The 12,599-nt window shown below is 51.7% G+C and overlaps 1 protein-coding gene across 12 annotated transcripts in view; it reads right to left on the reverse strand.

Annotated features, from left to right (window-relative positions):
- RPS6KA1 (ribosomal protein S6 kinase A1) overlaps window positions 1-12,599 on the reverse strand; it is a 41,477-nt gene that overhangs the window by 12,454 nt on the left and 16,424 nt on the right. For 6 of the 12 annotated variants that reach the window (XM_036256660.1, XM_036256661.1, XM_036256662.1 and 3 more), the window contains 13 exons: window positions 10,940-11,020; window positions 10,688-10,767; window positions 9,004-9,110; window positions 8,230-8,267; window positions 7,522-7,664; window positions 7,076-7,146; window positions 6,661-6,749; window positions 5,627-5,691; window positions 5,278-5,380; window positions 3,667-3,797; window positions 2,487-2,612; window positions 2,183-2,272; window positions 1,651-1,809 (listed from right to left, as the gene is read on the reverse strand). In XM_036256660.1, coding sequence (XP_036112553.1) covers window positions 1,651-1,809; window positions 2,183-2,272; window positions 2,487-2,612; window positions 3,667-3,797; window positions 5,278-5,380; window positions 5,627-5,691; window positions 6,661-6,749; window positions 7,076-7,146; window positions 7,522-7,664; window positions 8,230-8,267; window positions 9,004-9,110; window positions 10,688-10,767; window positions 10,940-11,020 — 1,283 coding nt within the window. The remainder of the gene's footprint in view (window positions 1-1,650; window positions 1,810-2,182; window positions 2,273-2,486; window positions 2,613-3,666; window positions 3,798-5,277; window positions 5,381-5,626; window positions 5,692-6,660; window positions 6,750-7,075; window positions 7,147-7,521; window positions 7,665-8,229; window positions 8,268-9,003; window positions 9,111-10,687; window positions 10,768-10,939; window positions 11,021-12,599) is intronic. The other 6 variants (XM_036256663.1, XM_036256668.1, XM_036256670.1 and 3 more) reach the window with 6 other exon arrangements.

The raw sequence follows: 12,599 nt of genomic DNA on the forward strand, positions 1-12,599 counted from the left end.
GCCACCACCCGCACAACCGACCAGGGCCGGGGACAAACTGCAACCGAGGCACATGCCCTTAGCGGAAATCGAACCCGGGTCTCTCCAGACCACAGGCCAATGCTCTAACCGCTGAGCCAAACTGGCCAGGGCTAATGTGCCTCTTTCACATTGATGTTTCTCTCTCTCTCTTCTTCCCTCTCTCCCTCCTGCTCTATCTGAAGATAAATGCCAAATTGTCCTCGGGTGAGGATAAAAAAAAGAAAAAGAAAAGGAAGGAAAAGAAAGAAAGAAAAGGAAGAGAAGAAGGGGAAGAAAGGAGAAAGATGGGAAGGAAGAGAGGAAGCATGAGAAAAACCTCAATAATTCTTGAATCTGGGTGATGGGTATCTGGGGGGTTCATTATCTATTCTCGTTTTGTATAGTGTTAACATCTTTATAATAAAAACTTAAAAAAAGAGAAAAAGGCATAGTAACAACCTGGTCCTATTTCCCCTAATGTTTACGTGGAATCTTCTACTGGCCTGCACTGGACCATGGTGCCTTCCCACTGCGCACCTCACTTCACCCAGTTCCGCCCTGTGGGGCGGAGGTCTTGTTATGGGAAGTCTGCAGAGAAGAGGTGAGAGAGGATCAGGGAGGCGAGGCTTTCCCAACCTCACACACAGGACTTGAACACAGCCAGTCAGATTCCAGAGCCTGCATTCTTAACCCTCACAGTGTCTGACTGGAAGCCCCTAAAACATCATCTCCAGAAACTCATGTTAACTCTGTTTTGGCTTTAATACACTACAAGGAACTTTCCTATCTCTGCCTCGTGCGCTGATAAAGGCCAAGTTGTACCATCTGGATAGCCACCTCTTCTGCGCTCCTGCTGTGTTTCCAGCAGAATTTCCTTCTGCATCTACTTCCTCTGTCCTAACAGCCAAAACCACAGCCAGATTCACATCCCTGAAGTACTGAGTGCCCCACAGTGACCCTGCTGCTTCCTAACTCAAAAACCCATTCTTGCCCTGGCTGGTTGCTCAGTGGTTAGAGCGCAGCCCATGGACTAAAGGGTCTTAGGTTCGATTCCTGGTCAAGAGCACATACCAGGGTTGCAGGTTTGATCCCTGGCCCCAGTTGGAGTCATGTGGGAGGCAACCAATCAACGTGTCTCTCTTACATCATGTTTCTCTCTCTCCCTTCCTCCCTTCCACTCCGTCTGAAAAAAAAGCAATGGAAAAATATCCTTGGGTGAGAATAAACAAAAACAAACAAACAAATTAAAAAAAAAAAAACAACACTCCCTGTCTGCAGCTCCCCACTCAAATTCCTCAGCCAGACATACTGGCTCCATTCTCCCTGGTTGTTTGACCTTGGGCAAGTAACCTCACATCTCTGATCCTCAGTCTTCGTACCTGTAAAGTAGGCCAATAATAGCACCGTAGGGTTTTGTGGAAATCAACTGAGATAATGTAAGGAAAGAATGTTACAGGTACCTGGCACACAGTACGTTCTGAATAAATGTTTCTTTTCACAATATGACCTTATCTATCCACTCACACACCACCCAACCCAGTCTCCCCTCTGTCTGACTGCTGAAGATTGCCACGCCTGGGCCATTGCATAGCTCATGCACTCTGCTGATGGGATAGCCCCCTCGCTCAGTGCTCCCTACCCAAGACTTACCCCCTGGGAGTGCAGATACTCCACGGTTTTGCTGATGGTGTGCAGGACGAAGCTGGCCTCCCGCTCCGAGAAGAATTTCTGCCGTAGGATCTTGTCCAGCAGCTCACCACCCCGCATCAGCTCTGTCACCAGGTACACATGTTTGCCATCATCATATACCTACCAAAAATTTTGTCATCAGGCACCTCCCTCAATGCCAAGTCTGGACCCCTTGGTCACCAGTTCACCAGACCAGGAAAGAGTGACATGAGCTGGGGGCATGTGTTCTGCTCTGTGCTTCTGTGGCCCTGGCAGGGCTTTCACATGTTTGGACCTCTGTCCTCCCTGGACAGGAGGATGTTGCTACTTGTCCCTGATTGGCAGGAAAGCTCTCAGAGAATGCCCAGTTCTGAAGTGGAGGGCTCCTGAGGTGCAGCCAGACCAGAGGCACCAAGGGTGCTCCCTCTCCCACGAGCAGAGGAATGGCAGCCCTTGACCAATTCTAGAGCTGAGTGCCTCAGTCCTCACCCATTTCAAAGACCCCCCCACTCACATCTTTTAGAGTGATGATATTGGGGTGCTGCCCATACCGCAGAAGAATCTCAATCTCTTCTGAGGGATCCCGCTTGCTCTTGTCAATGACCTGTGGAAAAAGGGTACATGTGACAGTGTCAGGGAGATGATCTCTGGAGTCCCTTCCTGCCACTGAGCCCACACTACAGGGCCTGGGACCCAGCTGCACACTTTTCACCCACCCACAGAGCCTCCGGCACCAATCCTCCTTGTCAAAGGGCAAAGGCTACACTGGCCTCCCCCCAGCCCAGCAGCCATGGCAGGTACACGGTTGGAGGCCCCACCTTGACAGCATATTCCATGTTGGTGGCCTTGTGGACGCAGCGCTTGCACACGGAGTAGGAGCCCACACCAATGGTCTCCTTGACCACGTAGCCATCACTAAAAACCAGGTTCTTCCCATGCAGTTGCTGCAGGAGACCAAGAGGTGGGGGTGACCTTCTGATTTAGAATGCAGGGGCATTCCCCAGCACCCAAGGCCTTGTTGGCTCAGTGGAGATGGCACCAGGCAGGAGTCAGGAGGCCTGGGGTAGAATGTTGGATGTGTGACCTGGGCAAGAATTTGCCCTTCTCTGCACCTATATGATGGGCATACTTGCTGGCTCCCACCCTGCAGTCAGAGTAGTGAAGTAGGCAGACTTGAGAGGCACACAGGAGCCCTAAAGCCTGTGGCCTTGGGTGAGTTGCCTTCCCTTTCTGGGGTATCAAAGCCCACCTCATAAGGTCTCAAGGTTCTGAACCACTAATAATAGCAAATGCTTCTATAATGTTTAGCGTGGCAGGTATTATTCTAAGCACTTTCTATCAGGTGACTACCTGTCCCATGGACAGCCCTGATTTATGCTTGTTGTTCTCGCATCCAGTCAGGTTTAACATTTGTCCTAGACAAAGATGTCCCAGTTGGATAATAAATTACATAGTCACCTTAACTTTACACATATTAATTTATATAATCCTCACAACAAACCTATGGAAATTTTTATTATCACCCTCGTTTACAGATGAGGAAACTGAGGCATCAGGAGGGTGTCTCAATCAAAGTCCCTCACTTTGGAAGTTCTGAAATCCAGGCAGTGAGCTCCAGAGTCTACATTCTTGCCTCTCAATTATAAATTTTCCACGGAGCCAGGAAAGTATGCAAATACGGGACAAGCCTGCTGCTACCCATCCCAGTAGGGGACTTGACAGCCACCCCCTAGCACCACCACTCTGGGCACCCCCTTGTACTTATTCAGGCTCTACAATGTCCCTGGCTGTGCTGGGAAATTTATATCCATGTTGTCATCCTTGTTTTACAAATGGGGAAACTGATGCCCAAGGAGGTTTGGAGGCCCAATGGCTACATAGTGGCAATTAGAGATGAACCCAGGCCTGTCCAACTCCAGAGCCTGTGTTCTTAGTCGTTCTGCCTGTGGCTTCTGGGTGGAAAAGGGCAACTGGGCAGCAATCTCCTGGCCCCCTCACCTGTACCACTGAGTGCAGTGATGCCTGTGTGGCCCGAGTCTTGCCGTCATCCTCCATCAGGCCAGTGGCCACGAAGCTGAAGCCACGGAATAGCTGATGGGCGCCAGCACTTGGGGGGATGCCTGGGGAGTCTACAGGGGTAGGAAGGGGATGTGAGCCCAAAAGGTGACCTTGACCCTAAGGCAGCCCAGCGAAGGGTGACTATGAGGCTTCAAGGCTTGCCTCAGCAGCTGGCGTGATGGGAGCCTGGGCAGGACTCCTCATCCCAGCCCTTAGCCAGCCCATCTGTTCATGTGTGTTTGGACCAGCCCAGCCCTCATACGCCAGGATTAAAGAACCCACATCCATTGTCCTGCTCAGGCCAAGACACTTCATCCCTTCCTGGGTGCCTCCTCCTGGCCTCCCTAAGGTCTGCTTGTTTAAGTCCATCTTCTGTGCAGCAGCCAGAGAGATGGTTCCAACCACAAGTCTATCCCTATACCCTTCAAATGTTCCCTTCTGTCTGCAGGGAAAAGTCTAACTCCTCAGTCTGACAACTGAGGTCCTCATGATCTTAGCCTCCTCTCCCTCATTCCATAGCTCAGCAGGTCGGTCTTCTCAGATCCTTAAAGGAGACTCTGAGCCATGACACATGCTTGTCCCTCTTACTAGGTAATTCACTCCTTATCTATACTTTGAAGCTTAGCTCATCCACTCTCTCCTCTGAGAAGCCTTGCTCGAGGTTGCTCCTCCAGCCCCTTGCTCCTATTAAGCTGCACTTGTCACACTGCCCAGTAGCTGTTTTCATGTCTCTCGCCCCACTACAGGCTGTGAGCCATATAAAAGGAGGGCCCCAGTCTGTCTTGTTCACCATCAATCCCCCCATGGCTGGCACACGGTAGGGACCGGGCACATATTTGTCAGATAAATGAAGAAAGATGGAACAAAATGCTCAGAGAAGTGCTAAGCTCCCTGTCATCAAAGATGTGCAAGCCATAGTGCGAAAAGAACCCCTTCTGCTGAAACTTGCTATTACTGGAGGCCTTCCAGAACTAACACTCCCCAGCCAATAACTGACCAAAATGTTAGGATTTACCATGCTCCTTCCCAGAAAGCCCCTTCCTTGGCTTCTTACAAGGAAAGAAGGGACTGAGTAGACCTATGGCTAAGCCCATGTTGCAGGTGAATACACTGAGGCCTGGCAGTCAGAGTTGCCAAAGCAGATTCCCACGCTTGCCCCTGACCTGTGGGCGTTGTCACCTCTGCTCTGCTAGACCATCTTCACCTCGTTTTTGCTGGGTCAAATTCTTTACCCCTGACATGAGTGTGAGCCTGATGTGTTTGGTCTTCCCAGTGGACTGGCAGATGCCTGAGGCAGGGGTCCTGACTTTTCTATTGTGGCCTTAACCACCCACTCACCCCCACCCCCTCACCCAGACACAAAGAGCCCATACAGCCCTGAAGTGGGAGAATCAGGCATAACAAGATGGGGACAAAGAGCCAGAGACCCACCCGCCTGTCTGCCCACACACCTGGGCCTGCCATAGTCCTGACCGCCCCTGCATCCCAAGGTGCCCCGACTCCCTGCCTCCCTCCTGTGCCAGCCCAAGACAAATTAGACAAGGGACGTACCCTTGGGTGTACGAGATGTGAACTCAGTGTCAAAGTAGAAGGTGTCATCGGGTTGTGCCACGGCCGGCTTGAAGGGTGGCTTGATCTCACGACGGTACAGCTTCTGCAAAGTAGGGTGGGCATTCTGATCACCACAGCACCCTCACAGCCTTCTGGGGGCCCCATGTAAGAGGAAGTGAGAAGCCTGGGGCACAGGCTACCCAGATAGGGGCATAAATGCTTGCTCTTGGAAGGTCAGCCCTTGCCTCCCAGGTCATGCTGTCACCCTCTGCTCCACACCTAAGGCTTTCGTCAGCAGAAGCCCCTCCCACCACAGTTGAAGCCCTGATGGGGCAACAGACACACTCACATTCCAGTCAATGGTGGAGTAGAAAACATGCCGCTTGATTTCCTCTGCCCCGTCAGGGCCGGAGCCTGAAAGAGCCCAGATGAGGGATCTGTGGATGGTTCAACCTCCAGACACCACTGAGCAGCCTCACTGGTCTGGAACCAGCAGCTGGAGCAGCTCACTGGAAGCATGGGGGAGGATGGGCTCACTCTGCCCCAAATCCACCCAGCCATCACACCAAGGCCTATTGCTCACTCAGCATTTTCTACTTTCTGAAGCCCCTTATGATTAAGCGCCAATGTATTGATAAAAGAATAAAGGCCCAGAGAGGTTAAGCAACTTGTCCAAGGCCACACAGGACAGAGGCTGGATTTGTCTGGAGATTTGCAGAGGGCCTCTACTTCCTTCCCATGCCAGGCCTCATCTCTGTTCTTATTCCACTGCCCTTGTCAGTCACCAGACAGGCTCTCATCCCATTCAACTCCAAGGATCTGGTTTATGGTTCAGGTGAACCCAGGAACCAATATATATTGAGCAACTAGCATACACCAGACACGTTCACGTGACTTCATTTAATCAGCAGAGCTTGAGATCATCCTCTCCCATGAAGATGAGGACCTGGGGCATTGGGAGGTGAAGTCAACTGCCTTGGGTCACTTGGCTCATAAATGGCACTCATTTGTTCAACAAATATTTATGGAGGGGCCACTGCATACTAGGCAGAGAAGACCTGATATGGGGCTGGGACTGGGACCTGAGCCTTCTGATGCCTGAGCTCATGCTCTTCCTCTTGTGCCAGCAGCTTTGGCAGAGGAGCTGTGTGGGGGCCTCTGTCCTTGTCCCCAGGGGGAGTGGGGATGACTCAGTTCCTGCCTTCCCCCTACACACAGGTCACCCCACTGCCCCAAATACCATACATGGAGCCAAAAAGCAGGGTGGCCAGCGGCATTGTCTACCCACACAAAGGACAACGGTCCCTTTCAGCCCCAGATGTGGCCCCATGGCCTAGGCCGCAGCTGTACCCTGCTCCCCTCCCCTGAGCTGGGGTTGCTTACCGAGCCGGTTGGCAGGATTCCGCTTGAACAGGGCCCGCAGGAGGCTCTGGGCTTCCGTGCTCAGAAACTGGGGCATGCCTAGCTTCGCCCTAAAACAGCCCCCGGGTCTCATCAGCGCTGAGCCCCACCCTAGAGGCCCCATCTCCCCTCCCACTTCTGTCCAGGTCTAGTTTCCAGCTCATGCCAGACAAGCCATCCACTAACTCACCTCCCAAAGCCTTCTGGGATTCCCCTCCCACAGGCCCTGGTGGATGAACAAGGGGCCCTGGAAAGTATAATACTTCACCCAGAGTTCACTTAGAGGAGTGTCTCATTAATGGGGGAATCTGAGGCAGGTAAAGGGTGTTATTCTGGCCCCCAAACTGGAGCCAGGCACGAGGAGACCCTGAGGTGTCAGGAAGGAGCTGGTGCTTACTTCAGAATCAGTGTCATGGTCTCCTTCCGGTCCTTCCCCTGGAAGGGCAGGGAGCCCGTCAGCATCTCAAACTACAGAAGACAAGGGTCTGTTCAGGCTCTGGTCCCCATCTTCCATGCCCCCCACCTCCTCCCACCGAGGCCACCCAGCTCCATTCCTAGGATTCTTGCTGGCCTGTTGGAAATTCACCTGGATCAAGAATTGTGTCTGTTCCTCTCCCCTCTGTCAGAACACCAGGAGCAGTATTAGGGGCCCAAAGTTGGGGCGAGGCCCAGTCCCAAACCTGGAATCCTTCCAAGGAAGGAAACTGCAGGGTGAAGGGTGAGGCCAGCTTGGCTATGAGAGGACAGGAGAGCCTTAGAGACCATCAATCCCCTGACTGTACAGATAAGGAAACTGAGGCCTGAGGCCTTGGCTGGACACTTTACCACTGCCTGGGCACTCACCATCAACACCCCATAGGACCACCAATCTGCACTGTGGGTGTGACCCTGGCGGTTGACGACCTCAGGGGCCATGTACTCCACCGTCCCACAGAAGGAATAGGCCTTCTTCTCGTGGTCAATGGCTTCCTTGCTCAGGCCGAAGTCTGTGGTAAGAAGGGCAAGAGGACACATACATCTTCAGGACATCTCTGCCTTCTTTGCCACCACCCCCTACATACCCAACCTCCCTGCCCAGAGGCCTTAAGACATTACCCCCAGGACATTCCAGAGGAAGCTGAGGGCCCTGGCCAGTAAGGCTTAGTTGGTTGAGCATTGTCCTGGGTACCAAAATGTCACAGGTTTGATTCCCAGTCAGGGCACATGCTCAGGTTTCGGGTTTTATCGCAGGTTGGGGTGTGTATGGGAGGCAACTAATCAATGTTTCTCTCTCTCTCTCCCTTCCTCCCTAAAATCAATAAAAAACATATTTAAAAAGCAAAAAAAAAAAATGAATAGGCTAAGGCCCAGAAAGGCTAGGTGACTTGTACAATCTTACACAGTGGGGAGCTGGGGTTCAAGTCCAGGCCATTCCAAGTCCAGGGCCTGGACTTCTCAGTACCTGGCACAGTGTCTCAGGAAGAACAGATCCCTTAGTACTCAGCCCAGGCCCAGTAAGAGCCCATTCTGCCCCGCCCCTGGGACCTGAGAGGGCAGGTGCCCTCCACTCACCAGTGAGTTTGATGTGGCCCTCCTCATCCAGAAGGATGCTGTAATGGAGAGAGAGAAGTCAGGGCCCCTCAGCTATGGCTCCTCGGTGGGTTCTGGTGACATCATGGGGGCTGTGGGGGTTGGCCCAGCCCAGAGAAGGTGATCCACCCAGATGCATCTGATGAATTGGTGGGTGGAGCGGGGTGGTGGCAGTGCCATGAAGGTGTATTACCTACCTTCTTTGCTAATCCTTGAAACACTGTGTGAGGTAGATACTATTATGGCCCCATTTTAACAATGGGGAAACTAAGGCCTACGAAAGTTAAGGAACTCCCCATGGTCTTAGAGATGGTAAGTGGTGGAGACTGGGTTTAAATCCGGGTCTAACTCTAAAGCCAGATCTCATTCCACCTTAGCACCTGCCCCTGGCTCCCAAGTTACCATTTGAGGATATTTAGATATTAAGGAAAATTCCAGAGGCCATATCAAGGAATGACCTTTAATAGTAGCATCCCAGATATCATACTGGATTAGCAAAAAGGTAGGCAATGCACCTTCACGGAGGTGCCTGGCCCTTGGTAATGGCAACACTAGCGATTAGGCAGTCCCCTAAGATAACCTGCTGCCACCACCACTCCATGGCACCTGCCCATTCTCAGGGCAGCCCGAGGGAGAGGGACTTTCTTGGGGAGAGTCACCCCCACCCCCATGGGGGTGGCCCTGTCCTAGAAGAGGCCCCAGAGCCTGCCTCTGCACTCCCTGGGGAGGCCAGGGTTAGGTTGGAGTTTCACTTACTTCTCAGGCTTGAGGTCTCTGTAAATGATGCCCAGGCTGTGCAGGTGATCCAGGCCCAGAGCCAGCTCAGCCAGGTAAAACTTCACGTCCTCCTCCGTGAACATAACCTGCGACAGGCGGGAGGGGTTTCAGCTGGGATCCCTTCTTCTTCAGGAGCTGGGGCACTGGGCAGTCGGCAGCTTCCTAGTCCTGAGGTTCCACCTTGGGGAGGACCCTTAGAGATCCCAGTGCCACTCACCCTGCTCTTTATAAAGGGGTTTGAGCCCTGGCCAGTTTGGCTCAGCAGTTAGAGCGTCAGCCTGTGGTTCAGAGAGACCCGGGTTCGGTTCCTGCTAAGGGCATGTACCTCGGTTGCAGTTTGTCCCTGGCCCTGGTTGGGTTGTGCGGGTGGCAACTATTTAATGTGTCCCTTTCATGTCGATGTTTCTCTCCCTCTCTCTCGCCCCCTCCCACTCTATCTGAACAAAAAATATCCAAAAACGTCCTCGGGTAAGGATAAAAATAAATAAATAAATAAATAAATAAATAAATAAATAAATAAATGGGTTTGAGGTATGAAATGACTAATACACATGTCACTCATTGTGGCATTGCTTGGAAACAGCAAAAGGCTGGAAACAACCCAAGGGTCAAGCAGCAGCAGATGGGAATAACTGTCTCTCCCTGCATGATCAAGTGCTATGCAGCCATAAACTACAAAAAAAGTTTCCCATGTTCTGATACAGACCAATTGCTCAGATATACTGTCTTAAATAAAAGCAAGGTACAGAACAGTATCACAGAACAGTTCCTTTTTTAAAAATCCTCACTCAAGGATATGTTTATTGATTTTAGAGAGAGGAAGGAGAGAAAGAGAAACATCGATGTGAAGGAGAAACATTGGTTGCCTCTCGTATGCATCCCAGCTGGGGACCAAAACCCACAACCTAGGTATGTGCCCTGACCGGGAACCGAACCCTTGACCTTTTGGTGTATGGGAGGACGTTCCAACCAACTGAGCCACACCACCCAAGGCCAGAATAGTACTTTATGTAAAAATATAAGGGTTGAGATTCAGAACTCATATCAGAATGGTATTTATTTCCAAAGACACATGGGAAGCTTAAACAAGAAACCTATGTGGGGACAGAGGAGGGTGGGGTGAGCTGAAGACTTCTCAGTCATATAAATGTATTACCTATTCGAACATTAAAATAACATTTTAAAAATTAAAAGTTTGGTTCTCTTCTACAGTTTGAATTGTATTAATGAGCCCATTTTTATATGTGGCTAAAATTCTTTTAGGTCTGTTAAAAATCCTTTTGATTAACATGTGGGATGTAACATTAAAGTATCTAGCTTTCTGGGTGGATGTGGGCTTCTCCTCGTCCTCCCAGCCCGGCCCAAAGGAGCCCTGGAAGAATGGAGGTGGAGAGGTGATAGCCACGCTTAGCTCCCCAGCATCACGGTGGCATCAGATCCAAGGCCTGATCCTCCTCAATCCATCTTGGGGAAACCCTCAGAGACTCTGAAAGTGTGAACTTTGTCCCAGGGTAGGTTCCTGGATCACAGAGTGCTAGACAGGCCTGGGTGGTCCCAGGCCCAGGCCACAGTGGACCTGTCCTTCACAGAGCCCTGGGATGGTAAGCCTTGTTGTCCCTCCAGCCCCATCCTGGGACCCTCTAGTAGTGGGGTGCCAGCTCACCTCTTTGGAGAGCCGTGTGAAGAGGTCCCCACCACGCAGGAAGTCCAGAATGAGATAGAGCTTGCCCTCAGTCTGGAAGGCTGGGGAGAGAGGAAAGACAATGGTGGAGGCCAGCTGAAACCTGCCCCTCTGCCCCAAGCTCCCTTGGCCTGCCAGGTGGAAGGTGGGCACTGCACAGGGAAGACAGCAGCCCAAAGGCAAGGGCAAAGGCTAGCAGATAGATGGGAACTTAGGTGGGCTCTGCAGTCTTACCATAGTGCAGCTTCACAACAAATGGGTGGTTTACATCGGCCAGGATGTCTCTCTCCATCTTGGTCCGAACACGGTCACGTACTAGCCAGAGGAGAAAGGAGGTCATCAAGAGTCTAGTCATTCTCAGGCCCTGGCTAAGAAGGGCTCTTTTTTCCAACTGTTCCTCACACTTCATGGAAGTGCCAAGGGCTGGGACTTTGGTGCCCTGCCCAACCCTCTGGCCCCATCTCCTACCATGCCCCATCAGGGCCATTAAACCCGACCAGTCTGAGTAACCCGTTCCTCTGTGTGCCCTCAGCCTTTGCCCCTGGGACTCCCCAAGGATACCTTCACCAGCCTCTTCTCCATCTGGCAAAAAAATCCCCAATTCCAGTCTGGGAGTTGGTGAGAACAGTCACTTAGGAAGCTACTTATAAAGGCAGATTCCTGGGGCCTTAAATTCAAACTCACGGGTCTGAGCAGACAGTCCCCACGCAGTTTTTATTTAAAGAATAAAGTCCCTAGGCAATTCTGATCATCAACAGTTTCTTCTTTGACTCAGTTTATGCCTCACCTCCTCCAGGAAGTCTTCCTTAACCTGCCTACCTCAGTTAGGGCCCTCTCCCCTACAGTGCTCTGCTTCCCCCTCAGAGCACCTCTTACTCTCTCTTTTAATGTTTCCCTCGCCAGACATGGCAGGGACCATGCGGAGTTAACTATTCCAGTCACTGTTTCCCAAATACGTCTTACATTTTCAAACCACTCCTACAATTTTGCTCAGGAAAACAGTTCTTCCTTCCTGGGATATCCTTTCTTTCCCATTTTCAGTCTAGAGAACTCCCAACTCATTCTGCAAGGCACAGCTCAAATGACTAGTCTTTATGTGAGCTTATCCCCCTGGGATGGTGCACCCCGCTTCCCCTGTGATCCCTGGTCACCGAACTGCAGGGTCTGCTCAGCCTCTCCAGCCTCAGCCTGGGAGCCCTTCAAAGCAGGGGCCAAGTCTTCTCATCTTTCTCTTCCCTTGTGGCTCCCACCATTGCTCCTAGGGAATGACTCCCACCCCTAGCAGGCTGGCCTTGGGACACCAAAGCTACATCACCCCACAGACAGCCCTCCATGGGCTGCCTGACCTGTAACATCCCCAAGGCTAACAATTCCAATTCTCCCTGCCTCACCCTAGGCCCACTCGACCTGGTCAGTGGCTACACTATCTCCCAGGCCAGTCAAAGAAAGAGTCATTGCCCAGCTCAAGCCCACTACCAACTATCCTTATGCCTTTTCTAAGACCTGGAATTCTAGACCCGGGCTTAGGTTCTCTTCTGAATCTCTACCATCCATCTCTGTGGCCCTGCTTTGACTCACCCTATCTTACCCGTCCAGCTGCTTCACACCCTTCTCCATCCTAAGAGATCTCCCTCAGACTCTCCTAACACCATGAAGTAACTATGCTGACAGAAGGCCTCTGCCCAAGCAACCTGACACCTGATATCTGAAGGTCCCCGCCGCAAACACACTGCACTCCCTACCTGCCTCATTCCAGACATTCACCTTCAGCTACTGTCATTGGCACTTGGGATGGGGGTGGGGGTGGGGATGCAGTTAACCCCAGAAATCTTTCCTTCTGAATGGACTCTGTCTTCTCCATAAGGTAGGGTGCAGGGTAAGGGGTGGCTGAGAA

This window comes from Molossus molossus, unplaced genomic scaffold, assembly GCF_014108415.1.
Source record: "Molossus molossus isolate mMolMol1 unplaced genomic scaffold, mMolMol1.p scaffold_m16_p_12, whole genome shotgun sequence".
NCBI classification, from domain to species: domain Eukaryota; kingdom Metazoa; phylum Chordata; class Mammalia; order Chiroptera; family Molossidae; genus Molossus; species Molossus molossus.